Source organism: Theropithecus gelada, chromosome 16 (assembly GCF_003255815.1).
Source record: "Theropithecus gelada isolate Dixy chromosome 16, Tgel_1.0, whole genome shotgun sequence".
Lineage (NCBI taxonomy): Eukaryota > Metazoa > Chordata > Mammalia > Primates > Cercopithecidae > Theropithecus > Theropithecus gelada.
In genome coordinates this window covers 46,772,431-46,796,803 of record NC_037684.1, presented here as the reverse complement: position 1 = coordinate 46,796,803, position 24,373 = coordinate 46,772,431, and the positions used below count along the sequence as shown (strand labels likewise).

The following is a 24,373-nucleotide window of genomic DNA, read 5'->3' as shown; positions in this document are numbered from 1 at the left end:
TTTTTTTTTTTTGAGATGGAGTCTTGCTCTGTCGCCCAGGCTGGAGTACAGTGGCGTAATCTTGGCTCACTGCAACCTCCACCTCCCAGGTTCAGGCGATTCTCCTGCCTCAGCCTCCAGAGTAGCTGGGACTACAGGCACCTGCCACCATGCCTGGCTAATTTTTTTGTATTTTTAGTAGAAACGGGGATTCACCATGTTGGCCAGGCTGGTCTTGAACTGCTGACCTCAAATGATCCACCCACCTCGGCCTCCTAAAGTGCTGGGATTACAGGTGTGAGCCACTGCGCCCAGCCTCTGAAAGACTTCTCTGCTGTTTCCTAGGTGACTCACAGCAATGAAGGTGTCTCTTAGACTACAGGTCAGCAGGGACAGGAGGGACGCTTGTCGCCCCTGTGCCCCTCACTCCCACTTCCTTCTGTTTCCACAGATTTATTTCTGGGAAGCCCAGCGGGGGAACCTCACGGAGCGAGTGAAGACGCTTTTCCTGGCTGAGAACAGTGTGAAGCTCAAGAACTTGACGGGCTACACGGCCTACATGGTCAGCGTGGCCGCCTTCAACGCCGCTGGGGACGGGCCTCGGAGCACCCCCACCCAAGGCCAGACCCAGCAAGCAGGTGGGAGAGGGGGCCTTGACGGGGGGTAGGTCGGCCACAGGGGGTTGTAAGAGGACCCACCCGGCATCTGGGCTCTTGGCAGGCATGGAGGCAGCTGCCTTATCCCCCCGAGGATCTGGGCGTGGTACCCAGGTCCCCGGAGACACCCTCCCGAGTGGGAGAGCCCAAGCTCAGGAAAGAGAGGCTGTCCCCATAAAGCCTTGAGAAACCCCCACATCTCATCCCTGTCCTCCCCATCCTTTGCCCTGCCTTGCAGAGGGACAGTCAGCACCCCAGCCCCTCCCAGCCAGCTTACTTCTGCTCCCTGCCTTCTTCCCACCTGCCTTCCCTCTGTCTCTCTGGCTTTGTTCATTCCACAAATACTGAGTGTCTTATGAGCCTGTGCCATGCTAGATGCTAGGGACACAATGGTGAGACCAACAAGGTCCCTGCCCTAGTGCGGGGGATAGATCATAAGCAAGTTGATGACGTAAATGCAGATGGGGGTCAGCACAGGGGACCTAAGAGTGGGGCAGGAGTGGGTGGATGGCTTTGGATAGGTTCACCCACAAAGGCCTCCCTGAGAAGGTGAGATTTGAATGAGCAGAGGCCAGCAGGGGCCGGGCATGGTGGCTCACGCCTGTAATCCCAGCACTTTGGGAGGCCAAGGCGGGTGTATCACCTGAGGACGGGAATTTGAGACCAGCCTGGCCAACATAGTGAAACCCCATCTCTACTAAAAATACAAAAAATTATCTAGGCGTGGTGGCACGTGCCTGTAATCCCATTTACTCAAGAGGCTGAGGCAAGAGAATCGCTTGAACCCGAGAAGTGGAGGTTGCAGTGAGCCGAGATTGTGCCACTGCTGCACTCTAGCCTGGGTGACAGAGCGAAAAAAAAAAAAAAAAAAAAGACAAGAGGCCTGCCATGGGATGCTCAGGAGGTAGCAGAGGGTGTTGGGGGTTCCAGGCAGAGGGAACAGCAGGTGCTAAGGACTGGAGGCTGGAGAAGAACCAGGGAACATAGAGAAAGCCAGGTGGCTTGCAGGAAAATGGGGTGAGAACTCGGGGTAGGGAATTGGGATTGGGATTAATTATAAGTACAATGGACCACACGTGGTGTCTCACACCTGTAATCCCAGCACTTTGGGAGGCCAAGCTGGGTGGATCATTTGAGGTCAGGAGTTCGAGACCAGCCTGGCCAACATGACGAAACTCTATCTGTATTTAAAAAATACAAAAATTAGCTGGGCGTGGTGGTGCACCTCTCTCCAATCCCAGCTACTCAGGAGGCTGAGACAGGAGGATCGTTTGAACCTGGAAGGTGGAGGTTGCAGTGAGCTGAGATTGCACCACTGCACTCCAGCCTGGGTGACAGGGCAAGAATCTGTCTAAAAAAATAAAAAAATTAAAAAGTACGCTGGGAAGCCATGGGAGGGCTTGAGCAGTTGAGCAACAGGGTCTGGTTTACATTTAGAGAAAAGTGCCCCGACTGCTGTGCAGAAGATGGCCTGGCAGAGGGGAGAGAGTTGAGGCAGGGAGGGGAGATCAGGAGGCTGAAGGGTGGCAGGTGCAGAGGAGAGGGCGCTGGTGAGAATCCTGCTGCCTGTGTGCAGAGCGAGCCTGGATGTCAGGCACTGTCACACTTAACCCTCCCAGAAGCCCCGCGGACAGGCAGGGCAGGCGGCACCCTCATTTCACGATGAGCCAGGGTCACCCGGGAAGTTATGCTACTTGTCCAGGGTTGCCCAGCTGGTCACTGGGGGAGCAAAGGCTGGAACCCAGGATTTCTGAGAGAACCAAGTGTTCTGTCCTGGTGGTCTGGAATACTGGCCTTTTGCCCCGGCCTCCCTTGAGTATCTTGTTCACCCTGCTGCTTCCTATGCTGTCAGTGACATGTGGCTTTTAAAGAGCTACAGAGGGCACACCTGTGGCATCAGTTCTTCATTATGACCCTCTTTGGGGACAAGCCCTGGCTCCAGGGAACCCTTTCCCTCCACCTCCCCCAGGGTCTGACTGTGGCCAGGATGAGCATGAGCCACTGAATGTACGCGTCTGTCCGTCTGCCTCCTGTCCCAGCCACTCTCCTGTCAGTGTCGTCTGCCGGATGCGAACCCCAGGGAACCCGAGGCTTCCGTCACTGTGGCAGCAGGACAACATGTTCTGTCCCACGTCCCTGTAGCACAGAGCAGGCAGGAAGGGCCCCCTGAGTTCACCTCCCTCCTTCAAAGACACTCGCTGACTCTGCCTCCCGGGGCTGGAGCCGGAAGCGGGTCTGGATTAGCTCCGGCTTGGTGGGGAGGCAGCACTGGACAATAACAGCCTGGTCATCCTCCCCGGGCCAGCTGGGGATGCCGCAGATTGGGACGCTTCCTGCCCTTCCTCTGTCCTCCCCCTCAGGGGAGCCCCCGCCCCATGTTTTCGGGGTTGCCACAGGGTTCTCAGTCCAAGAAAACATTTCTCCCAGAGGGTCTGACTGTCCTTGGCGTGGCTCCCCCTGACTGCGTGGGGCCTCGGTGACAAGCCCTGGGGCCCCAGGAGGAGAGGAAAGCCATCTCCGTCTGCTGTGGTTCTGGCGTCTTCTTTGTTTAGCACCCACTGAATGTTCTGAGGCCCAGACACCCCCTACTTTCTCCTCCATGGAAGCCAAAAGACGAACCCCACAAAGTCAGGAAATGCCCTTGTCCCATGATGACCCTGGGGGTGTGACAGCTTGTCCCACACTCATAGCCCGGGCTCAGAGCCACTTAGCAGGGAGAAGCCTGAATTCTGCAACTTGAGGGGAAAATCGAGTTCTCTTTCTTCCCAGTTCTTAGGACTCCAATACTGGAAAATTGAGAGAGGAGAGGAAGGGGGCCTGGTGACCTCCAGTGACCCCTCCTGCCCGCCCTTTCTGACGAGCCCCACACTCTTGTTCCTCCCGGGCTCAGACCCAACACTCCCGCTAGCTCCTTGGAGCTGCACCCAGGGCTTTGAACTTCCACAGAAGAAGGAAACAAAAATGCTTTGCTGTCTCCCGCAGCCCCCAGTGCTCCCAGCTCGGTCAAGTTCAGTGAGCTGACCACAACCTCGGTGAACGTGTCCTGGGAAGCCCCGCAGTTCCCCAACGGCATCCTGGAGGGCTATAGGCTGGTGTACGAGCCCTGCAGCCCCGTGGATGGTGAGTGGATACCCCAGCATGGCTCCCCAGCCCCTCACTTTGCTAAACTCACTCTCATATCAGCACCCATCACAACCACTACACATGAGTGAGGTTCGGTGAGAGTCTCCCCATCTTATAAACACAGAAACTGAGTCCCAGACAAGGGAAAGGGTATTTCCAAGGTAAAACAACAGCAAGTTGAGGGCAGAGTTGGAGGAGAGCTCCAGGTCTCCTAACTTCCAGGCAGAGAATCGTTAAATATATTCTTCCCCCTTTGGTCGATGGAAACAGGGAGGAAAGGAAGGGAAACCTGAGTGGACAGGGCTCTGTTGAGACCATAAAGAAAGGGGGCAGCCAGGGGCAGTGGCTCACGCCTGTAATGCCAGCACTTCGGGAGGCAGAGGCAGGTGGATCACCTGAGGTCAGGAGTTCCAAGACCAACCTGGCCAACATGGTGAAACCCTGTCTTTATTGAAACTACAAAATTAGCTGGGCTAATTTTGGTGGTGGTGGGTGCCCATAGTCTCAGCTACTCGGGAGCCTGAGGCAGGAGAATCGCTTGAACTCGGGAGGCAGAGTTTGCAGTGAGCCAAGATCACGCCACTGCACTCCAGCCTGGGCGACAGAGCTAGATTCCATCTCAAAAAAAAAGAGAGAGAGAAAGAAAAAAGAAAAGGAAAAAAAAAGAAAAAGAAAAGAAGAGGGGAGCCCCTGAGGGTCCTACTTTGCCCTTTCCCAAACCTTAGGGTTCTCAGCTTTACTGTGTGTTAGTCCTTCTTTAGCTTTTGTGGGAGTCAGGAACCCCCTTGAGAATCTGATGAGAATGTGACCAAAGCTTCAGAGCCTCTCCCCAGGAAGATGCACAAGACCAGGGAGGTCCCTGCACCCCCCACTGCCATCTGTGGACCCCAGATCAAGAGCCCTGCTCTGCAAATGACCTTGCTCTTGTCCTTAACCCTGTTCCTCTGAGTGGTCTTCCAACCCCTTCCTCCGGGCCCCAGCTGGGACCGTGCCCCATTTCTGGGCTCCTAGGCTGGTCTGCGCAGCCCCTGACAGTGGGCATCTGGCACCTGCCAGCTTTCTACCCCTGGTAACATGCCTAGAAATCCCTGCCATTTTGTTACCAAGGAACAGCCTATGGGGACGGGATTTAGGTAGGAAGGAAACTGCACTCCTCACTGCCTGGGACTAGTCCCAGCCAGGTGCTGGGGGTGTGGCTGACCCCTGGAGCCACACCTCTCCCTCTCACCCCCTCCAATCACTGAGCCTGGCAAGAACAAGGGGCGGAGCCCTGGGACCAGCAGTTCTGGGTCAGCCCAGGGAACAATGGCCCTCAGTCTTCCCTGCCCCACCTGGGTGCCAGCAGCTCATTCTGCAAAGGGGAGCTGTACGTTAGAACACCAGGGGGCAGCCGGGCCTGGCAGGAGATCAGTCAGGTGCAGGGCCAGAGTGGGGCAGAGGACAGCAGTCCCCGAGACAAGGTACAGGGGGCCAGCACAAACCCTCTTCACAGGGGCCTCAACCTGGCCTGTCCAGGACCCTCTCGACTTGACCGATGTGAGCTCTTTGCCTTCCAGGTCCACAATCTGGTGGGATCTGGACAGTGTGGCTCAACTCCACGGCCCTACACGTTCCCATCTTCCCAGAATAGCCCAGTTAGTAAGTGCAGCAAGATGAGGCCCCGCCTGGCCAGCCCAGTGTCCACACCCCAGTTCATCCTGGGTTCAGGTCAGCAGCAAACCAGCCTCGCGAGAGCCCAGCAGCCCCCACTGTCCTGTAGGGAAAACCAAGGCCCAGGCAGATGAGGGCTTTGTGCAGAATTGTCAAGGAACAAGTAGCCAGAGTCCCTGTTCCTGGTCCCGGGGTCATTTCATTCTTTCAGGAAGCCCCTCTGAGCCTACTTTGTTCCATCATTCAATAATCCACTTAGTGGCCAGGCGCGGTGGCTCATACCTGTAATCCCAGCATTTCAGGAGGCCGAGGCGGTGGATCATCTGAGGTCAGGAGTTCAAGACCAACCTGACCAATATGGCAAAATCCTGTCTCCACTAAAAGTACAAAATTAGCTGGGCGTGGTGGTGGATGCCTACTCAGGAGGCTGAGGCAGGAGAATCGCCTGAACCCAGGAGGTGGAGATTGCAGTGAGCTGAGATTACGCCGTTGCACTCCAGCCTGGGCAACAAGAGTGAAAATCCACCTCAAAATAATAATATTAATAATGCATTTAGTCAATAAATAGGTCAGGCACCTACATGCTCTGTTATTTTACTTAAAGCTCATAACATCCCTGCTAAGATGCTGTGGACACCCTTACTCGGCAGAACAAACTGAAGTCAGGTTAAAGGACATGCCAGGGCCAGTGCCATCACAGGGTCTGAGCCCAGCCTCCTGGTTGCAAGGCCTGTCTATCACTGGTGACTGGTGTGCCTGAGGGACATGGGAAATGACACGAGTCCCGGCTCCAGGGAGGCTGGCAGTCAGGAGTGTTTGGATTCGTGAAGCACAGAGCAAACCCCCACCTCTTGAAAGCTGGCCCAAGCCTCCCCTCTAGTTGCTGTGATTTGGGGTGCTGAGGAGGCATCCTCACTTTCGCCCTGAAAAGCTTGGTGGACTGGGCACAGTGGTTCACGCCTATAATCCCAGCACTTTGAGAGGCTAAGATGGGAGGATCACTTGAGGCCAAGAGTTCGGGACCAGCCTGGGCAACATAATGAGACCCCGTCTCTACAAAAATTTAAACATTAGCTGGGCATGATGGTACACACCTATAGTCTCAGCTACTTGGAAGGCTGAAAGTGGGAGAATGGCTTGAACCCAGGAGGTCAAGGCTACAGTGAATCATGATTGTGCCTGAGCAACAGAGCAAGACCTTGTCTTTAAAAAAAAAAAAAAAAAAATCGTGGCAGATATAGGTGATGGAGGGCCATATGAGCTCCTGGCTGAACCTCAGAGGTGGAGCTGGAGCGGGGCTCAGGTGGAGGACCTGGTCAAAAGTGTGTCCCCCCCAACTCTGGGCTTTTGGTATTTTTATGGAAACACTTCCTGAAAAAAATATATGATTCTAGTCCCACGGGATGCTGCATAAGGGAATAAAAATGGAGGTGAAACGTATTTGGGCTGCAGAGATTACATTAAACAGGATGGCGAATGTTCTCTTTTCTTTAGATGCTGATGGACCCTGTGGCTACTCAGTAGACACAGACAGTAGTAGCTTTTCTCGAACTTACTGAGCCCCGGAGCCCTTCTCCCTGAGAACAGCAGGCAGGACCGTGCTCTGAGAAACACAGCATGGGCAATGTGGCTGTATAGGCTGGGGGAGCGTTTCAGCCTAACCTCAAGGAGTGAGGCCCCTGCCCAGGGTCCCGGGGCCCAGGCCACGGCTGCTTCTCCTTCCCCGTGGCCTCTGGTGCCCTCAGTGGGCCCTGCACCTGGTGGCCCCTGCAGTCCCCATTTGTTGTGCCTCCCCCAGGCGTCAGCAAGATCGTGACAGTGGACGTGAAGGGGAACAGCCCCCTGTGGCTGAAGGTGAAGGACCTGGCGGAGGGGGTGACCTACAGGTTCCGCATCAGAGCCAAGACCTTCACCTACGGGCCAGAGATCGAAGCTAACGTCACCACAGGCCCCGGAGAAGGTAGGAGAGCAATGGGCCAGGCGTGTCCTCCACACAGTGGTTCAGCCCCCTCAGTTGGAAGGGGCCCCCGGTGTCAAGAGCTGTGCTGGACCCTGGAAACAGAGTGGAGGACAGAGCTCACACTTTCCCCTGGTGCCCAGTGACCACTCCCTCCGCTCCCTCCTCCTGGATTCCGCACTTTGATTAATGGCATCAGTGTCCTTGGGTTCCTCAAGCCACAAACCCTGAAGCAGCTCCCTCTCCTCTCCCACTTAGGCCCAGTGCACAGGCCTGGCCCCCCTCCGCTCCCGCTTAGGCCCAACCCACAGGCCTGGCCTGGCCACTGCGCCTGCTCCGTTTTTTCTCTCCCGGCTAATTGCGCGGCCTCCTTCACTTCCGTCCTGGAAGGATGCAGCCTGGCAGGTGCCCCTGCCTTTCACCCAGCCAGAGCCATCTTCCCACGCCCCTGAACCACCCCGACCCTCCAGGCAGCGGTTCTCAGAGCAGCGCACACTAAAACGCACATTCCCAGGGTGGATGCTTGGAGGGGTTGATTTTCTGGGGCTGAGGTGGGACCTGGCAATCTGCACTTACACAAAAGCCCCTGGAGGCTGTGACAAAGTGGCACCTTGAGAAACACCAGATGGAGCAGGTCACCTATTCACAGCCAGGGCCCTGCCTCCCCCACCTCACCACCCACCCCCTCCGCAGAATGCCCTTTTGTGTGTAACTGCCCCCCTACCGCACCACCCCCTCCCACCCCAGGAAGTCTTCCTTCATCTTCTGTATTGTTCTGTTGTTGTTGTTTTGGTGTTTTTGTTTGTTTGTTTTGAGACAGAGTCTCACTCTGTCATCCAGGCTGGAGTGTAGTGGTGCAATCTCGGCTCACTGCAACCGCCACCTCCCAGGTTCAAGCAATTCTCAATCTTCAGCCTCCCAAGTAGCTGGGATTACAGGTGATTTCCACCACGACTAGCTAATTTTTGTATTTTCAGTAGAGACCGGGTTTGGCCAGGCTGGTCTCCAACTCCTGACCTCAAGTGATCCACCTGCCTCCGTCTCCTAAAGTGCTGGGATTACAGGCATGAGCCACCGCACCCAATCGTCTCCTTTAAATGTCCTCTTCACCTCCCTTTCCCTCCCACCCCTCCTCCCCCAAGGCATTTGCCATGGTCCAGGTTTAGCCCTCCAAAGTCCCTGTTACCGGTCAGTGTGGACTGTCCTGTCCTGAACACAAAAACCACCTCCCAGGCCACTCTGCTGCCTCCCTCCCTAAGAAGGGGTACAGCCCATCCCGGACTTCCCCTAAAATCCCATCTCCTCCTCTGCCCTGCCTTTTCAGCCAGGAGTGGCGAAGGCCTTCCCTCCCCAGGGGCCTGATTAGCCTGACTGAGGAGGGGAGCCAGGCCTGGGAGGCCAGCCCGTTCTGGTCTGTCACCTGCCCTACAGGCCGTCTTACCCTAATGGCTCAGGCTGGCTACACTTCACTTTTTCTTTCTGGCCAGTCACTTTCTATTCCCCACAGTCTGGTTCTGCAAAGAAGCCCTGGGCTCTAGGGCAAACTCAGGACAAAGCCTGCAGGAGGGCCCAGGAGCCACCCAGCCGCTGTCCTTCTTCTATCCCCAGCTCCGCCCCACACTGCCTCTCACCGGAACCAGCTTCCTGGGAAACAAAAGTAGGAGAGAGAGCTGGCAGGCAACTGAGGACCAAGCGTTGGCAGTGGCCTGGGGACAAGAGAGGCCTGTGCGGAGGACACGTTATTCTATCCTGAGGCTTGAAGTGTCCCAGGTGGGAGGTGGGGAGGTGGGAGGAGAGAAAGGGCAGAGGGTACAGAGAAGGTAGTGGAGGGCACTCTGAGAAAGACAGAACCAGCAGGGCACAGTGCTTCACGCCTGTAATCCCAGCATTTTGGGGGGTCAAGGCAGGTGGATTGCCTGAGCCCAGGAGTTCAAGACCAGCCTGGGCAACACAGCAAACCCCCTCTCTACAAAAACAAAATTATCCAGGCACGCCGGTGAATACGTGAAGTCCCAGCTACTCCGGAGGCTGTGGTGGGAGGATCGTTTGAGCCCAGGAGGTGGAGGCTGCAGTGAGCTGTGATCGTGCCACTGCACTCCAGCCTGGGCAACAGAGTGAGAACATGTCTCAAAAAAAGAAATAAAGAAGCCATCCTCCCCACATGGTGTGGGTGCAAGGCGGGGTCTGCAGTGGGGGAACATGCAGCCAGGCAGTGGTTGGACTCGCTGGAAGCTCCTGGCCCCAGAGAACATACGGGCTCCATCCTCAGGCCTGAGCACTGTCCTGTGCGGGATAAGAGTACAGGGTCCTAGGGGCTGCCTGCCCTACCACACTCTCTCAGGCGTGTCCACCCCACCTGACTCTGCCCTTCGGCTGCAGACAGTCTGCTTCTTAGGGAAGGAAGGAAATTGTGCCCTCTAAGGCCGTGGGGTGGGCATAGGGGCCGGGCGGGGCTGCCAGGCTATGTGAGCGATGGAGTGGGCATAGGGGCCGGGTGGGGCTGCTAGGCTATGTGAGCGATGGAGTGGGCATAGGGGTTGGGCGGGGCTGCCAGGCTGTGTGAGCGATGGAGTGGGCATAGGGGCTGGGCGGGGCTGCCAGGTCTATGTGAGCGGGTCCCTGGCCTCCTGTCTGGCTTACTGGCTCTCCAGGGCCCTGGGGGAGCATCAGTGTGAGGCTAGACTCTGCTCTCTTCCTGGCAGGCATCCACAGAGACCCCCCTCACCAACAAACCAGGTGGCCACCCACTCATGCACTGGTTCCCTCCCTCATCCCCTAGGCACAGAGGAAGCACCTACTGTGTGCCTAGCTCTGGGGGTACAGAGCCCCACCTTTGATGGGGAACAGGATTGGAGGTGACAGTATGTGGGGTCGGGATTCTGGATGGGCACCCCCAAGAGAAGGGGCTCAGCGCCCCTTGTAGACAGACACCTGGCTCCTCTCACTGCATAAGTCACTTCCTCTCATCTGCTCCGGCTCCTAGGGCCGGCTCCCTGACTGGCCCACATCCCAGCCTGCTCCTGACGTACCTTCATGCCAAGAGAGTTGCAAGGGGCCCAGTCCTTCCTCCCTCCTCCTAGCAGCAGAGGCTGCAAGGCCTCCTGGGGCATGAACCCCCTCTCCCTTTGTCTAACCTGATAGCAAATGCAGTTGAGGTTGGGGGATTTCAGGAGGGAGGGCGGACATCATATCACTTACTAGGAGGGAGAAATTGTGGACTCTTCAGCCCCACTCCGACCAGCCCCCTCCTCTCATGGGCCCACTCTGCCATCATCTCACCTACCTCTATTCTGACCCCCTGCCCCCTGCCCCTGATCCAGGACACAGCCTTCAAGCCTTACCTTCCAAAAGGCCCTTACAGGGGTGGAAACTGAGGCACTAGAAGGCTCTGTGAATTGATCAAAATCACCCATCTAACACATTCTGGGCCGGAACCCAGGTCTCCTGACTCTACTCTGGGGACCTTTCTGGACCATTCCATTTGTTTTCTGCCCTGGGATTTGGAGTGTGGCGCAAAGGGGTGGCCTAGAGGGGACAACAGTCCATCCTGGCAGGCCCAGCCTGAGAGGCACTCTCAGGCCTCGACATTTGCAGGGCTTCCTGGCGGCTGTCTGTCCAGGGTTGGTTTTGTCACCCAGCGCTCCTCCTCGAGCCCAGGGTGACGGGCTGGGTGGCTGTTCTGGGTTCTATACATCCCTTGCCTCTGTGTGCTGTCTGCAGGTGCCCCAGGACCGCCCGGCGTGCCCATCATCGTGCGGTACAGCTCCGCTATCGCCATCCACTGGTCCAGCGGAGACCCGGGCAAAGGGCCCATCACCCGCTACGTCATCGAGGCCAGGCCTTCAGGTGCGCCCCGCCCTGCTGGGCTGAGACCCCACGGCTCACTGTCTCCCTCCTTCCCGGGTCCCTCCACCTGGGGCACGTGCGTCTGTCGTCCGCCTGAGAAGGCGCCTGTGCTACAGGTGAAGTCACCTGGCCCTGTTGAGGAGTGGGAAACCAGGTGGGGGTGCTCCTAGAGCTGGACTCCTGGCTAAGTAACCCCCAGGAGGCCCCCAGAGAAGGGCTCTTAGTGCTAGCTGAGGACCAGCTTGGGTTGAGGATTGCTCAGGATGCCAGAAGCCCGAGCACGTGGCGCACGTGGCTCACACACCAAATCCTCCACACGACCCCACTGATGGGTGCCCCCTAACTAAGAAGACCCCAGCTGCCTCTCAAAGCCCTGTCTGTGCCACCATGGCTGTCTCGGTGGCTGCTGTAATCGTACCAGCCTCTCCTGTCAAGCCTGAAATTGAATCACAAGAACTTCCAAAGCCATCAGATGAGTGACAGATAAGTCACTCCAGGGGGCTGCTCTCCACTGCTCCAGTTTCACCCATCCTGACACCCGCTTGCTGGGCTCTGCTTACTCGCAGGAGCTCGCAGCCACTGCCAGCTCCCTGCGTTGCTAGGTTTCCAAGTTAATCAGAGGTGCCAGAGTCAGCAAGAACAGGAGGCCTGTTCTCTATCCCATGGATCCACGGTTAGGTGATTAAAATTGAGAAGGAAAACAAGGCTTTGTTGCTGTAGCCCAAATAGCAAATGACAATCATAATGGGATGTCACCAGGCATCTCGGTAGCTAATACTTCTGATGGGGAATATGGAAACATCCCAGTGACAAATTGTTAATACTTTGAGGTAGCTAGGCACTAATCATCCCAATAGCAAAGAGTTAATAACTCTAGTAGTTCCTGGAAGCCACTAGCACCGCTCCTGCCTTAATCACATGCTAAGAATCGCAGTTGCATATAGCGAATACATCTAGCTGCTCAGATCTGCTGCGTGACCAGAGGATGCACGCAGGGCTGGCTCTCTCCCCACTCCAGATGGTCCCTCCCTGGCCCTCTGGTGCTGGCTGCTGAATTGGCCAGGAGACCACTACGTGCTTCTCCCAACCAGGGCCTGCACCTGTTTATTCCACCCAAGTTGGCCAGCTGGGGTGCCAGGCTGTGGAATGTTGGCCCCTGACTCTGGCCCTGTTGATTCTCCGGTGTTTCCTGGGAGGCCCAGCGTGGGACTCTGGTGTTCCAAGTTTACGGGCTGTGACTTGGTCCACACTGGTGGAATCAAGCCCTGAGCATAAAAGGAAGGACCAAGCCAGGGCCCTGTGAGAAACCAGGACTTGGAGCAGGGCCAGGGCCAGAGAGCAGAGGACAGGATCAGTAACCAGGCAAGGGGAGGAGGGAGGAGGGGGGCAAGGGGCGTGGTGGCCTGTCCCTAAGGCTGTTTGAGAGCAGGCTGCTGTTACGGGGTGAGCATCTCTCCCCTCAATGCCCCCTGTCCCTTCTTCTGTGCTTCCCTTCTCATCCTCAGGATGGCATAGCCCTTGTCCTACACTTGCCCCTGAATTGCTTGTGCTTCGGGCTAGGCAGGATAAACTAAATACACCCCCTTTCTACAAGCCAGGAGCTGCCAGGCGCTGCAGACCCAGGGAGGGGTTCGCTGAGGGATTTACAGCCCCAGGAGCCTGTCCTGCACATCAGCCAACTCCTGGGCTGGTGGCTGGAGCCCCAGCGTGACATTCCAGTAGCTTCTGGCCTGGCCTGGTTGCCCCAGCCCCACCCTTTGTCCCTGTGTGGGGTGGAACAAGGGGGTTAAACAGCAGACAGGAGATCCCAGCTTCTGGAAGGCAGGAGCAGAGGCTTCAATGATCCCAGCCCATCCAGCAAACACAGGTCCAACTCCTGACTGCATTGGGCAGGGAAGTTCGGTGCCAGAAATGAGGTGGCCCCAGGCAGTAATGCCAGCTCTGCTGCTGACAGCGTGGGGCTTTGGGAAGATAAGTGAAGCTTCCTCCAGGCCTTGGTGTCCTCATCTGTAAAATGGGGACAGCAGTTCCTCCCTCTTGCCATTGCTATGGATTTGAAAAGGAAAGCATGTAGACCCAGGATGCTTGACAGAGGCGTGTCAGCTGTTGTCACCGTCATCATCATTATGACATCATTCAAAGATAAGTGAGAGAATTCAGAGGCATGTGAGGAAAATGGATTTGCACCCTAGTACTAAAATTTCAAGGCATGAAGTTCTGAAACTGGGCACCTCATGCTATGAAAAGGCCAGGGAAGAAAGTTTCCATTTATTTATTCAACAAATGGTGAGAAGGTGTCTGTGCTGGGTGCTGCGCTAAGGAAGACTTAAGATGAATTAGTCATGATCCTTGCCCTTGAGGGGTTTCACAGCCAGCAAAGGAGAAAGAGAGAAAGAAAGATATTAAACAAAAAGATGGGCCAGGCGCGGTGGCTCACACCTATAATCCCAGCACTTTGGGAGGCCAAGGCAGGAAGATCACGAGGTCAGGAGATCAAGACCATCCTGGCCAACATGGCGAAACCCCATCTCTACTAAAAATAAAAAAATTTTTAAAAATTAGCTGGGCGTGGTGGCGCATGCTTGTAATCCGAGCTACTCGGGAGGCTGAGGCAGGAGAATCGCTTGAACCCGGAAGTCGGAGTTTGCAGTGAGCCGAGATCGTGCCACAGCACTCCAGCCTGAGTGACAGAGCGAGACTCCGTCTCCAAATAAATAAATAAGTTAGCCAGGCGTGGTGGCAGGTGCCTATAATCCCAGCTACTCAAGAGGCTGAGGTAGGAGAATCTCTTGAATGGGAGGCAGAGCTTGCAGCGAGCCGAGATCGTGCCATCGCACTCCAGCTTGGGCGACAGAGCGAGACTCCGTCTCAAAAGAAAAAGATGGAGGTGTAGCAGGCAGAGGCTCAAAAACAAATAAGACCAACAATGAGGCCGAGGTTTGGAACCCTGGAGCCTTCTGCAAGGACACCTCTGATGCAGCCTGGGTCCCCATGGCCTTCCCCAAATTGGAAGGATCCACACTGGAAGTGGGGAGGCAGCCCCTTCATCAGGTCCCACCACTGGGTCCAAAATTCAGACAGGACGCCAGAGCATGGAGGCGCCTCTGCTGCAGTGCTCAACTTACACGACTGGGTCTGTGAGAAAGTATGGTGAGGAAAACAAATAAAATCATCATCTCTAGGGAAGGGCGACCCCGAGCTGGGCACACCTCTGGTGGGAGAGCAGCTTCCACCAGAGGGTGCAGAAGCAGAATGGCGAGATTGGCCACTGGGCGACCTCCCTGGAGCAGGCCAGACAGAGAGGACCTGTGAGTGGGCCTCGCTGACGTCCTTCTACCGTGAAGAGCGGTCTGACCAGGCCCAAGGTGACTTGGATACTTTGGTTTCCAAATCAGCCCCGCACTGCCACCAGCAGGAAGATGCACCTCTTTCGGGGCCAGGCTGACCCCATCGGCCCCACCGAGAGCGTGCAGCCAGGGCCCCTCCTGCCCTCCCCACCAACATGATGGATGCCCAGGGCTATGGCACGGGCTTGCCTCTTCCCTGACCCAGGCAGCACCCACACCGCTCCGATTAAACAGCATGAAGGTGAATGATATCCCACGAGGGCAAGGCCCAGAGAGCCACAGATAAAGAGGGGAAGGGGATCTGAGGGAAGCTCAGGTGCAAAGGATAGAGGTGACTGAGGCCAACACGGGGTGAGCAGACAGGGGACCCCTGGGCGCCTGCGGTCCCTCTTTCTCTGCTCAGCTCCTAAGAAAGAAGGTGACTGAAGAGGAGCTCGCCAGATCCAGGCAACTTCATTAAACCCACTCGGGAAACCCAAATTTTTCCTGTTGGCTGAGCCTGGTGGCTCACACCTGTAATCCCAGCACTTTGAGAGGCTGAGGTGGGAGAATCGCTTGAGCCCGGGAGGTTGGGGCTGCAGTGAGCCGAGAGCACACCACTGCACTCCAGCCTCAGCAACAGAGCGAGACCCTGTCTCAAAATAATTTTTTTAAAACCAAATCTTTCCTGTAGCTGTTATTTAAAAGAAACGAAAAAGACTGGGTGTGGTAGCTCACACCTGTAATCCTAACACTTTGGGAGGCCAAGGCGGGCCTTGGCCTTCTGAGGTCAGAAGTTCAAGACCAGCCTGGCCAACATGATGAAACCCCGTCTCTACTAAAAAATACAAAATTTAGCTGGATGTGGTGGAGTAAGCCTGTAATCCCAGCTACCTGGGAGGCTGAGGTAGGAAAATAGCTTGAACCTGGGAGGTGGAGGTTGCGGTGAGCTGAGATGGCACCACTGCATTCCAGCCTGGATGACAGAGTGAGACTCCATATCAAAAAAAAAAAAAAAAAAAATAGCCAGGCGTAGTGGCTCACACCTTGAATCCCAGCACTTTGGGAGGCCAAAGCGGGCGGATCACCTGAGGTCGGGAGTTCGAGACCAGCCTGACCAACATCGAGAAATCCCATCTCTACTAAAAGTACAAAATTAGCCAGGCATGGGGGACTCGGGAGGCTGAGGCTGGAGAATCCCTTGAACTCGGGAGGCAGAGGTTACGGTGAGCCGAGATCATGCCATTGCACTCCAGCCTGGGTGACGAGTGAAACTCTGTCTCAAAAAAAAAAGGAAGAAAAATAGCACTCTTACTTTTGTCTCCTGCCACCACCACTGTGTATGTTTTGAATTAGGAAAGGGGGTTAGAAAAACAGGGCCTAGTTAAGTAAAGAAGAGGGTATTCCCATATGGTAATATCTTAGGCAGTCACTTAAAATCATGTTTCCAACCGTTTTTAATGATGTGGAAGACAGAATCCGTAGTGTTCTGCCTGCACAAGTGCTAACTTGTTGAGCCTGTTTCTCTGGACGGTGGTACTGTCATTGGTTGTGACAGTACTTTCTGCACAGTACATATCTTTTAATGTAGTACAGATATTTTAATAAAAAGAATAAAAGAGATGCTCCAAAAGGTATCTTTTTTTTTTTGAGACTGAGTCTTGCTCTGTTGCCCAGGCCGGAATGCGGTGGCATGATCTCAGCTCACTGCAACTTCTGTCTCCCAGGTTCAAGCGATTCCCCTGCCTCAGCCTCCCCAGTAGCTGGGGTTACAGGCATGTGCCACCACGCCAAGCTAATTTTTGTATTTTTAGTAGATACAGGGTTTCGCCGTGTTGGCCGGGCTGGTCTCAAACTCCTAACCTCAGGTGATCCACCTGCCTCGGCCTCTCAAAGTGCTGGAATTACAGGCGTGAGCCACCGCGCTTCGTCCAAAAGGTGTCTTTTTCAGAAACTTCAAGGGAGGACCAAGGCCTGCGATTCCGTGTACAACAAGGCGGATCCCACAGGCCCAGCCCTCAGGGAACATAGGACGGGGCTGGGAGCAGGATTTGGGGCTCCCCCTCATCTCCCAGGGCCTCCCTCTCTGTGCTCCTGCAGACGAAGGACTATGGGACATCCTCATCAAAGACATCCCCAAGGAGGTGAGCTCCTACACGTTCAGCATGGACATCCTGAAACCGGGCGTGAGCTATGACTTCCGGGTCATCGCAGTCAACGACTACGGCTTCGGCACCCCCAGCAGCCCCTCCCAGTCTGTGCCAGGTACCAGCCTGGGGGCTGAGGGAGTAGAGGAGCCCCACAGCAGAGCCTGCAGGCTGACGCGGGGCAGGGGGGAAGGAGGAGAGGCATCAGGGCACCAGGAGCATGTGGTGGGAACCAAAACGCATTGTCCCCTCGGGGCTGTGAAGAGGCAAGTCCTGGTGCCCAGGCCTGGGTCAGCCCTCAAGGCCAGAGGACGCTAGGGGCCTTGATCTTAGGGCTCCCTTTTAAGGACTCCAGAAGCCCTGGGTAGGGGCAGAGCAGAGGGCCCAAGATGCAAACTTCCATGTGCTCATCACCCAGGACGTTCAGGGGCTCCAGGCCATAACTGTCTTTCCATGGAAACCTCCAGCCCCAGCGTGGCAGGGTCAGCAGCTGCAGAGCAGCAGTGACACAGGCGGGCCTTAGGCCTGACTGGGCAGTACCCGGGTGCAGCAGGGTCACCACCCCTCCCGTTTTCCTCCCCTCATTCTTCCTGTCTGGCATGTCTTAGAGCGCACAAAGGGCTCTGCTCTCTAAACCCATGACCCAAAATGTTATTGCTAAGCACTCTGAATACAAAGGCCCCTTCCCCCAAGCAGAAGCACAACTCAAAGGAACCCAGCCTCCTCCCCGTGCCACACATTGCCCACACTGAGAGAACGAAATCTTTTACCCGCATTGGTAAAACCAAATCCTGGGACAGAAGTGCCTCAAGGCTGAAACAGAGAGCCCACCCCTTGTCCACACAGCATGAGTAGTCCTGGCTGGGTGCAGAAAGCACAGTCTAGGGGTTTTGAAAGAAGGGAGCTCTATCTGGAAGAGACATCTTAAAGATACTCTCACCATGCTCTGGATCATGTAAATCTTTCACCTTTTACTAAAGAACCCCTGTGTCCATCCTCCCGCTTCCCTCCGCCTTCTGTCACCAGCAAAAATTTCACTCCAAACTGAACCTCAGGAAAAGCTCTTTCAGCCTCCTGCAGACCAGAGAAGCACCTTTCCCCATGAGATTGAGGTCTGCTTATCAAGATAGCCCCTAGACAAGTACAAAACAAAAAAAGAAAAGGGGCCCGGAATGGTGGCTCACCTCTGTAATCCCAGCACTTTGGGAGGCCGAGGCAGGTGGATCACCTGAGGTCAGGAGTTCGAGACCAGCCTGGCCAACATGGTGAAACCCCGTCTCTACTAAAAATACAAAAATTAGCCGGATGTGGTGGCAGGCGCCTGTAATCGCAGTTACTCGGGAGGCTGAGGTAGGAAAATTGCTTGAACCCAGGAGGTAGAGGTTGCAGTGAGCCAAGGTCATGCCATTGCACTCTAGCATGGGAAACAAGAGTGAAACTCTGTCTCAAAAAAAAAAAAGAAAGAAAAAGAGAAAAAGAAAAAGGAAAAGTAGCCAACACACTGCCACTCTCCCCTCCTATGTCCCTAGCAGACATCACTAATCAATCTTAGCACTCTTTCCTGTTGAGCCAGGTAGCCACCTCAGAACTCATCTCACATCACCCCTCCAGGGAGCCCTTTACCGACTGATCAAAGTGGGTACTTGAGGTGAAACTATCCTTACAGAGGTTCTCCCTCATTCAGAGGGCACAGACCCTGCCTTCCCATAGATTGTGAGCATTTGGTAGGGTCCCAACCGGAGCAGGAGATTTGGAGGGAGGAGGGGGCTGAACACTCTATATACCTGACCCCATCCATGCTCCAGCCCAGAAAGCCAACCCCTTCTACGAGGAGTGGTGGTTCTTGGTGGTTATCGCCCTGGTCGGCCTCATCTTCATTCTGCTTCTGGTCTTCGTGCTCATCATCCGGGGCCAGAGCAAGAAGTACGCCAAGAAGACAGATTCAGGTGAGTAAGCTGGCACCAGCCGTGCTGGCTGGACTTGACTTTTACATATCTCCCTTTTGGCCGGGACAGGGGTGCTCAGGTCCCTCTCCTGGCAGCACATCTGCTCTGGTGGGTGGGGAAGCCTAGGGTTTCTATACACAATCTCAACCTCTTATTTTGGTCTCAACTCTACCAAGAGAAAGAGGGGATAACCCAGCCAGGTGGGAAGTGGTATGGGAGAGGGGAGGCCACAGTCTAAAGGGTGTCAATCTCCCCCTGACTTCAGGGAACAGTGCCAAGTCTGGAGCCCTAGGCCACAGCGAGATGATGAGCTTAGATGAAAGCAGCTTCCCTGCCCTGGAACTCAACAACAGGCGGCTCTCCGTCAAGAATTCTTTCTGCCGAAAGAATGGCCTGTACACCAGGTACTGGGTCCTCTGCGGGGTTGGGGGGCCAGGCCCAGCAGTGCCCAGGTGGGGAGAATGCTGGGGAAGGCCATAGAGCAGGCAGTGCTTACCTGGCCATACCTTGTCCTGGGAAACACCATTCAAGCCCCAGGGCTGGGAATGGTCAGCAGAAAGACCGGTGAGGCCCAAGCAGGACAACTAGGGGCCTGTCCCAGTCCCCACCATGCCCAGTCACAACCTGGGGGTGAGGGCACACTGGGGAGAAATTTACAAGGAGGTAACTACTAAGAGTTCCTGACAGTGACAGCAGAATGCAAATAACTGGCAAAATGTTGCAAACCAACCTACTGCTGTTCGGAGCCAACTGCCAGGGAAACGGCCCTGGAGATCGTCACTTGCCCCAAAGGCAAGACAGGCCCAGCCAACGCAGACCGAGCAAACATACCTTAGCGAAGGACGCCTGAGCACCCCCATTATCGCTGTGTCCTACCGTCTTCCTCCCCATCTGGGAAACCCTCTCCCCCGGTCCTTATTTCTACCTATTAAAGGACAACCTCCTATCCCCATCAGCCTCAAAGGGCAGCATCTGAAAGCAGCCCATGAGGACAGGACCAGGCTGGTGGCGTGAGTACAGCTGCTGTTTCCTCCTGACTTCTTTCTAACCCCAGCCCCTCCTAGTCCCTACTCCTTATGGCCACTGGCTGCCCATTTCCAAGGGCACGAGCAGCTGCTAGGGCCCACCTGACCCTCCCCTGATGTGTGGCGGTTTTCTGTTCCCCTGAGCTCAAGAAAGACTGGGCCAGAGGGCTCCTGTCTCCGGCCTCAGCCCTATTGGCATTCCCAGCTCACTGGAGGCGGCAGTCAGGAGGAGTCCAGCCTCACTCAGGAGCTCACAAAGCTTCCCTCTGTCTCTGTCTTAGAGGGACGAAGCTACGTGTGTGTTCATCTAGAGGATGGAGGGAGGGGCTCCCAAAGCCGAGCTCTTATCCTCTGCCAAATCCAGCCTTCCAAAGAAAGAGCTGTTTGAGGCCCCCACAGCGGGCCCAGCCAGGCCCAGCATGACCACAGCAGCCCCGCCAGGCTGGCTCCGGGGCCCTGCCACATGTAACAAGGGGGCATTTCACACATGGCCTCACCTTCGCCTGCCCTTCCCAGCCTCTCCTACCCACAGTGCACACACATCCAGGCTACTGTGTGCCCCCAAAGCCACTGGGTGTGCACAAAAATCCCATTTGCACCAAAGCAACCCCAGGATGTGGGGTCCTGAACCCAGCCACGGTGACATCCCCCCTACATTCACCCTGCATGTTGCCATGACAGCATTAGCCTGGCACCCCATTTTTCCCTCTTTGCCCTCCTCCAGGTTCCTATCTCCCAGGCCCAGGCCCCTGGAAGGCAGACCCAGGAAGGAGGAGGAGCACAGCGTGGTGGGGATCCATGCCCCCCAGGCCCCGCTGTGGTCTCCCTAGGCCAGGGGAGGCTGCTCTGAGTGAGTGCACCTCTCAGCCCCACTTCCCACTCTCTCCAGGTCTCCCCCCAGGCCCAGCCCGGGCAGCCTGCACTACTCAGATGAGGATGTCACCAAGTACAATGACCTCATCCCTGCAGAGAGCAGCAGCCTGACCGAGAAGCCCTCAGAAATCTCCGACTCTCAGGTGAGGGCAGGAGAGCCAGGTGTCCTGCGGAGGGGAGGGAGCAGCGCCTCCCAGAGTGGGACGGTGAAGGTAGATGGGCTTTCTTCCTTTCCTTCATGGGGCAGTAAAGACTAAAGGGTCCAAGAAACCACCCTGAAGTCATATATGGGCCATTTGTCCCCTCCCAAGTTCTGCTCAAAGTTTGCAGCCAGTGCTAATGGGGTCCCGGGAACCTTGATCATAGGGGGTCCCCTGAAGATCATGGCCCTCTCTACTTTCAGGGGTCGCCCCACAGGCTCAGTTGCTCATTAGGTCTGGCCTGCAAGGGAGCATGCTGAAGGTGTGGAGAGGGAGACTCTGGGGAGAAGGTTGACACACGGCCCTGCATTCCAGGCCAGAGACCTGGAAAAATGCTCAGCTTCACTACTCATGGATCAAAACAAGCTTCAGAAACAGAGGGCTGGGTGTCCTGGAGCCCTGAGGATGAGACGCAGTGTAGACCAGGGAGATATTAAGCTTTGGAGCTTTGGACCTGAGTGTGAATCCTGGCTTTGCTGCCCGTGACCTGGGATGTCCTGGATATGCCAAGTAACCTTTCTAAGCCTCAGTTTCCCCATCTGTGGAACAGGCAGGGGTGATAATAGGCTCTGTCCTGAGGCCATGGGGAGGATCTGCTGAGATTAGACACAGACGAACTCAGCGTAGAGCCAGGCACACGGCAACCATTCTGTAAATGTCAGCTTTTATATCAAGAGGGGGGTCAGTGCCTCTGGAAGACACCAAGCTTCAGAGGGCAGACATTAGGTGGGTCACGCAGGGACACCATGTCCCAGGCTTGTGGGGAAGGGGCTGTGTGTATTCCAACCATGCAGCCTGACAGCTTCCCACCCCCATCCTCTCTGCCTCAGCCAAGCCTAGTGGTTACTGAGGAAAGGGCCACGAAAGGCCACGAAAGGCCACTGCGTCCCACGCCCTGGACCTTTCTGCCCAGGCCTGGGAGAGGAAGTGAAGGAAGAGGTGCCAGCAGGGAGCTGGGCTGCTGGCTTTGCAGGAGGTGCCAGGAAGCCTGGGATCACGTGGTGGGCCCTGTGGGCTCAGGGCCTGTCACTCACTGCTGTTTTGTTCAGCTCCAGGGTTACTGATGGACTTGGCAGAGCCGAGAAGGCTGGACCTAACTCCCTAGCTCAAAGTTGGCAGGAACAGAGACCCCAACTTAGCATGGCTTACCCAGGGACTTATTGTGGGGCACAAAACCCATGTGATCCAAGTTATAAGATTTTTTTCTTGTTAAGACAGGGTCTTGCTCTGGAGTGCAAGTGGTGCAATCTCCGCTCACTGAGACCTCTACCTAGGGTTCAAGCAATTCTCCTGCCTCAGCCTCCCAAGTAGCTGGGATTACAGGCATGCGCCACCACCCCTGACTAATTTTTGTGTTTTAGTAGAGATGGGGTTTCACCACGTTGGCCAGGCTGGTCTCAAATGCTTGACCTCAAGTGTTCCCCAGCCTCGGCCTCCCAAAGTGCTGGGATTACAGGCGTGAACCAGTGGGCCCAGCCCCACTATCCCAAAGTGCTGGGATTACAGGCGTGAACCAGTGCGCCCGGCCCCACTGTGGTCCTTATGAGGCTTCTAAAGAAGTCAGTGCTGCTGCCACTCAGCCATGTGAGAAGCAGCTTGGCTACCCATCAGCGTCTGCAATGCGGAGCCCCCACCATTGCGACCTTCAAGTGGGGGCTAATGGGGATGCCACTGGTCGTTCTCCTGCCTGTGACAGTTTGTGCAAAGGTACATCCCAGAGGATCAGCAGCTGCACAGGCCAGGGCCCCTCCGTTTCAGCCGCCAGGAAAAATGACTGCCTCTCTTTTCAAGGGCACCCCTTCCCCCAGGTCTTTGTCGAGTGGGTTTTGCATATGCTGCCTGGTTTACATTCTGAGTCAGACCACCCAAAACTCACTCTCCAAAATTGGCGGAAATCTGCCCAGTCGTTTTCCTGTGATATGGTAATAAACAAAGCGTCAGTTTGACTTATAAACAAACACACATGATGCGATGTGAGAAAGGCTATAATTCAGCTGTGGGTGATGGGCTAGAGGAGAGAGGGGCCGGCTCTCCCGTAGAGGGCCCAGAGTGCAGGAGAAGGGGGCACCAGGCAGAGGGCAGGATGCACGCAAAGACTGGAGATTTAAAGGCCCCTGACCTGTGTGATGGAACTTTAACACCGCAGCATGGCTGGATGGCAACTTCATTTTCAAAAGAAGAGCCCAAGTCTGGTAGAAAAAAAAAAAAAAAATGTATATACTTAGCACACAAGTAAATCGCAATGAAAAAGAAATTCCAAGCCAATGGCACACACTGTCTAATCTTGATCTTCAGTTTTTGCAATATCATGGACAGCCCCTTCAAGTGCATTGCAATGAAATTAAGCACACTTTAAAAAGAAGGGCCGGGTGCGGTGGCTCAAGCCTGTAATCCCAGCACTTTGGGAGGCCGAGACGGGTGGATCACGAGGTCAGGAGATCGAGACCATCCTGGCTAACACGTTGAAACCCCGTCTCTACTAAAAAATAACAAAAAAACTAGCCGGGCGATGTGGCGGACGCCTATAGTCCCAGCTACTCGGGAGGCTGAGGCAGGAGAATGGCGTGAACCCGGGAGGCGGAGCTTGCAGTGAGCTGAGATCCAGCCACTGCACTCCAGTCTGGGCGACAAAGCGAGACTCCGTCTCAAAAAAAAAAAAAAAAAAAAAAAAAAAAAAAAAAAAAAAAAAAAAAAAGAAGATACACAGAGTGAATCTTTTTTTTTTTTTCTTTTTCTTTTTCTTTTTTTGAGACCAAGTTTCGCCCTCGCTGCCTAGACTGGAGTGCGATGGCGCGATCTCAACTCACCTCAACCTCCACCTCCTGGGTTCAAGCAGTTCTCCTGCCTCAGCCTCCCAAGTAGCTGGGATTACACGTGTGTATCACCGTGCCCAGCTCATTTTGTATTTTTAGTAGAGATGGGGGTTTCACCATGTGGGTCAGGTTGGTCTAGAACTCCTGACCTCAAGTGTTCCACCCACCTCGGCCTCACAAAATGCTGGGATCACAGGTGTCAGCCACCACGCCCAGCCATGAATCGTATTTTCTGTACCATTTATTATGCACCGAATTATAATAGCAAACATTTATGAAGTGTTTAGTAGAAGCCAGGAAGGATTCTAAGGTTTGTTCGTGAATGACACCACCTAAGCTTCAGAGTCCTTTGGGAGGCACTGGTGGCATTAAGGCCATTTTCAAGTAAAGATGATGAAAAAGAGAGAGTTGGGAAGGCCCCCACCCCCTGACAACAAGCCCAAAATCCATCCCGCCCCCCGTTCTCCCTATGACATCTGCCCTGCATACCAGCACAGGTGAGACTCTGTGTGGTACCTGGGAGGAGTAAGTGCTGGGTTTGCTCTCTGTGAAGCTCATTCATTCCTTCCTTGATGCATTTACTCAACAGCTATTTGTTCTATACCCACAAAACAGAATCAGACGCTATATAGGAATGATGGCTACAGTAGCAGGCAAGACAGACTCTAATGAATGTTGTGTTATAATATGTTATGATTTATTAGGGAAGACCATATGTGTATAAATAACCACAGTTTCATTTCTCATTCAAACATTATGGAACCACAGTAACTTGAGGAAGAAAGTGGTGAACAAAGTCTTTCTCTCTTTTTTTTTTTTTTTTTTTTTTTTT

The 24,373-nt window shown here is 54.9% G+C and overlaps 1 protein-coding gene across 1 annotated transcript in view; it reads left to right on the top strand.

The window, feature by feature from the left end:
- SDK2 (sidekick cell adhesion molecule 2) overlaps positions 1–24,373 on the top strand; it is a 311,805-nt gene that overhangs the window by 275,397 nt on the left and 12,035 nt on the right. The window contains exons 37-44 of the mRNA XM_025361915.1: positions 431–617; positions 3,618–3,755; positions 7,207–7,368; positions 11,086–11,211; positions 16,638–16,802; positions 18,490–18,630; positions 18,896–19,034; positions 20,545–20,671. Coding sequence (XP_025217700.1) covers positions 431–617; positions 3,618–3,755; positions 7,207–7,368; positions 11,086–11,211; positions 16,638–16,802; positions 18,490–18,630; positions 18,896–19,034; positions 20,545–20,671 — 1,185 coding nt within the window. The remainder of the gene's footprint in view (positions 1–430; positions 618–3,617; positions 3,756–7,206; positions 7,369–11,085; positions 11,212–16,637; positions 16,803–18,489; positions 18,631–18,895; positions 19,035–20,544; positions 20,672–24,373) is intronic.